The 4,525-nt window shown below is 53.6% G+C and overlaps 1 protein-coding gene across 1 annotated transcript; it reads right to left on the reverse strand.

Annotated features, from left to right (window-relative positions):
• Positions 1-2,796: 2,796 nt before the first annotated feature.
• On the reverse strand, positions 2,797-4,111 carry FAM163A (family with sequence similarity 163 member A). The gene is made up of 2 exons (XM_056497503.1): positions 4,003-4,111; positions 2,797-3,201 (listed from the first exon to the last, which is right to left on the reverse strand). Exons 1-2 carry the CDS (start codon positions 4,093-4,095, stop codon positions 2,797-2,799), a joined length of 498 nt encoding a protein of 165 aa, XP_056353478.1. The 5' UTR covers positions 4,096-4,111.
• Positions 4,112-4,525: the final 414 nt, after the last annotated feature.

The raw sequence follows: 4,525 nt of genomic DNA on the forward strand, positions 1-4,525 counted from the left end.
ACACCAAAAAATTGTGTCACAATAAAGAGATAAACTATAAAACTGTGGATTTGGGATGCATGTGCCTAGGGAGGAGCAGGTGACACAAGAGTAGCAAAAACAGGAGTAGGAAGGGTGGGGAGGAAAAATCCCTGCACCAGTAGAGCTTCCAGGCAGCACTGGATAAACCCCTTTGGTGTTGCCTGTCAAAAGAACAGAAACCACTCCTGGTTTGTATTTCAAAGTCCTCGTTTATTTCTGACATTAAATTTGGACCCATAGCTGAGCAACAAAGGCAGAGAATAGTAACAGGAGGAATCTGAAGTGGAAAAAAATCTGGGATCCCTGCCCCTACCCCATCCTGTTCTTCCACCAGCTCCCAAACCTTCTAATTCTCAGCTGCATCCCCCTGTTTTTAGAGCCCTTCCAGACTCACCCATTTTTCTGTAGCCATGCCAGACCCAGGGCGTGTGTTGGCTGCAAGGCCAACCCTCATTTTGGCCATCTGGCTGCTCTGGAACTGCCTCCCCAGCCCTGGTGCCTCGTTAGCCTGTGACAGGTCACGCTTGGTTTGATTGTGACGAACATGACAGTGGAAAGGCCTTCCTTCAACTACAAGGGTGACCCACAGAAGTGTGTTATCCCCACCCTCTGGGGGTCACAGTGCTGCCGTGGCAGTGGAAAGCCTTTTTGTGTGCCAAGAGGTAGAGTTGGATGAGGGAGCTGCTGTGTCTGTGTGCTGGCTCTGAGCCTGCCAAGGGGACAGCATCACGGGGCCGTCTGGCAGAGACCACGCTGGGACACATTAACTTCCCATGGCTCCCAGCACGATGAGACCTAGCTGAGCAGATGCTCTAGTGGGAAAGAATGGGATTTATCAAGTTAGCCAAGATTTTCTTCCAGTTACAGACCATGTTTTCAGGGAGGAGCATTGGATGGGAGGCAGTAGGAGCTACAGATTATTGACCACTGGGATCCAGAGAGCTTTGCTGCTGGTAACTTTCATCTTTCCTCCTGCCTGCCCTTAATGTGAGAGGACATTAAAACCTGCTATCACTATTTGGAGAATGGAAAGAGACTCTAAAAGCAATGTTGCCAGACCGAGTCTCCAGATAATGGGAATGCAATGTCTTTTTGGGCTGGAGGTGGGGGAGATGGTGAATAACATTTGCTCAGAAGTGTGTGTAAAAACAGGCTGGGGCAAGGTGTTTGGTTACAAGGACCATCACCATGTTTTGTCTGGCTCCTGTCTTCAGACCAGAGGTGCCAAGGCATGGACAGGTCCAAGGTGTACATCAGCCTTTGCCTGGTAATGTGGACATATTCGAGGCTGGTTCACCCTGTGTCTCTATGCTGAGACCTACCTTTTCTGTGTGTGAATGGAGAGGTCAAGTCCAAATCTTTCTGTGAGCAGTGGGATCATTTCTAAATTGCAGTGGTGAAAATAAAACCCCACCACTCACATTTCTGAGCAGTCCTATCCTATATTGCAAAGGCATGGCAAGAGTTTCTTGCCATTGCCTCCAACAGCATCCACAGGGATCATTGCTGTCCCAGTCCCTCCTCCCTGCCATGAATGGGAAGTGCTCAGCAGAGCAGTCCTGCACTGGTTGCTATGGAAGTGCCTGGGAATGATGGAGATGTCCCTTAAGTAATTTTTCACTTAATTTGATTTATGAGGAAGAAGAAACTTTCCCACATTCATTTTTGCAGAAAGGCAGAGTCACTGGCTGTCATTGCCAGCTGCAGTGCCAGTGACCCCATGTTCACAGCGTGTTCCAGACACATTTGGGTCTTGCACCCTCTTCTTCCAGAAGCAAAAGCAGGGGGACCCCAACCATCTGAACATCACTCTCCAGTGGTGGGAGGGCCCTGCAAAGGAGACGTGAGCCAGTGGGCTCTGCTGTTGCTGTCAAAAGCAAAATCCATCCTAAAGCCAATCTTCCTCTGGCTGGCTGAGCTGTCAGGGTGGGGCTTTGAAAGCTGAAGGTAACCAAAACCGCAGTCATTTAGGTATTCAATTCTTCCCATAAGTAAAATCTTGCCATATTCATGGGTCCAAGTTAAAACTGCTCCTAAGAAAGCTTGTGAAGAGTAGAAGAGGTGGGGGCTTTGGCCGCAGAAGGACTGGCCTGTGCCTGTTGGTGTGGGTGAGCACTTTTGTGAGGAACCTTGCCTCCCCAGCGGTGACCTAAATTCATGTCTGAACTTCTTCAGCACGTGTGAAGACCGAAGCAGGTGGGAGACGGTGCCCTATCTTACACTTGAACAGAAAAGCTAACTGCTAGTGGCAACTGACGCGGTACGAGGGGAGCAGGACCACCTGGATCTTCCCTTCCTCACCTCCCCATGGCTGAGGAGCGTTGCCAGCCCCGCTCGGCGCTGGGACTCACTGGGATTCACTGGGACTCACTGGGATGGCAGCTGGCGGCCGGTCAGCCCATCCCCATTGCTCCGTGTGCCGGAGGCGGCACACCTCGGGTGGCTGTGTGGGGACACCGAAGGCCTCGCTGGGCTCAGGGAGCCAGGGGGAATTCAATTAGGTTGTACTGTACATAGCCCTCGTTAGACAAGTCCCTTTGGGAGAGAGAGTAGATAATAATGACACTTATGATGGGCTCGGAGGTGGCCGGTTCAACGTTGCCCTTGGAGGTCTCACTCGCCTTCTGGCCCGCGAGGCTCGGCCGTGCCAGGCGGCTCAGCAGGAGCGCGCCGGCCTCGGGCTGGGCTGCGGGCTCCTCTTCTCAAAGACACGTGAAAAGCCCCTTCCCTGGAGCCCTGCCGGCTGGGGACACGCTGTGCCAGCGGCAGTGGTGACTACACCTCCGTGCTGACGGCCCGCGGGTTCGGGAAGCTGTCGCGGAGGAGGCCGCGGCGGCTCAGCGTGTAGCTTTGCAGGGCGGCCATGCTGAGGGGCGGCCCCATCTCCTTGTAGCACGCGGGGGTGTAGGCGACCCTCTCGCCCCCGTTGCGCACCATGTCGGCAGTCCGGATGTAAAACGGGGAGCCGTACGGGGAGCAGCTGGGGCAGTAGCTGTGAGCCCCGGGCTGGTTGAGCTCGCCGGGCGGCGGCGCGGGGCTGCCCTGCCCGTCCACCATGCGGGAGCTGCAGGCGTTGCACATGACCAGGTGCGAGTGCGCGGGCAGGTCGGGCTCTTCCTCTTCCTCCTCCTCCTCCTCCTCCTCTTCCTCATGGGAGTCATGTTTCTTGCAGCAGTAGTACTGCAGGAAAGGGAAGGGATTGTATGAGGGGAAGCGCAGCAGCCGGTGGGACAGCCCTGCCGCATCCCCGCTCCCCTCATGCCCCTGCCAGGGGAACACTCGGGGCCTCTTGCTGATCTGCTCCATCATTCCTGGGTCCCGTGAAGTGGCAGAAGCCAGACAAAACCTGGACCTGAGCATGCTGCTAGGGAACTCACCCTCATCCCCCTGTGGGGTTTGTAAGGGGAAGGTATTTCATCCTGCTGGCTGAAAACTGCTCCAAGTAAGCGCTGCGCTTTTCATCACACGGGCATTGCTGCATGGCACAGACTTCACATTAACTTTTAAAGAGCAGGAGGTTGTAGCTAGCCGTTGTTGAAAGCCTCCTCGGTTGATTTACAAGGGGAAAAAAATATTATATAAAAATCTCCATTTGCTATTGCAAACCCAGCCAAGCCTGCACCTCAGTCAGTAAGTGCTGCAGAGCCTCAGAAGCCTCAGGGCAGTACCCCCCGCACCTAGGGAAGGGAAGGACAGAACTGGGGGGATAGGAGATCTCAACTCCTTGCTATCACAGGCAAAACAAAAAGCCCATCTAGGCCCTTCATGCAGGAGCACCTTGGGCTGGGGAGCACAAAATCTAAAATATCCTGAGTTGGAAGGACTGAGTCCAACTCCTGGCCCTGCACAGGACAGCCCAAAAATCATACCATGTGCCTGAGAGCATTGTCCAAGCACTTCTTAAGCTCTTGGGGCCATGACCACTGCCCTGGGGAGCCCATTGCAGTGCAAGGTGGGGCTGGCAAGGCAGAGCACACTCACCTGTAGCCTACAGTAGCAGAGCACAGCAATGATGCACAGTAGGATCACCGTCGCTAGGATTCCCCCGGTGATAACAACAGTTCCCGCTGTCATCCGACCGATTCTCCATCAAACTCTGCAAGGCAGGGACACAAAACTCACCTTCCCTGGTTTTGTCATCACATCATGGATGTGCTGCTCAAAAGCCATCCCAAAATACTGCATCCTCATTCCCCTCTTCCCAACTGGAAAAGTATTATCCAATATTATCCTTTTCTTCCTCCTCTTAGTGAGGGGACACCTGAGATGCAGCATTGCATCACCTCACTGTTATTGCTGCTCTGGCTTGGGGTCTTTGTCACACCACAGCCCACTGGCAAGACCTCACCCTTACTGAGCCAAAACGGATGATTTCCACCCTCCTGGCAGAAAATCCAGTTTCTGCTTCAAAATGCAGGAACAAACCTAGGCTTTTCACCAGGTAAAGCCACAACAGTCTGAGCCCAAAAATTGCACCCCAGCTGCTTGTAAGGCACTTACCCAG

Source organism: Oenanthe melanoleuca, chromosome 8 (genome assembly GCF_029582105.1).
Source record: "Oenanthe melanoleuca isolate GR-GAL-2019-014 chromosome 8, OMel1.0, whole genome shotgun sequence".
NCBI classification, from domain to species: Eukaryota; Metazoa; Chordata; class Aves; order Passeriformes; family Muscicapidae; genus Oenanthe; species Oenanthe melanoleuca.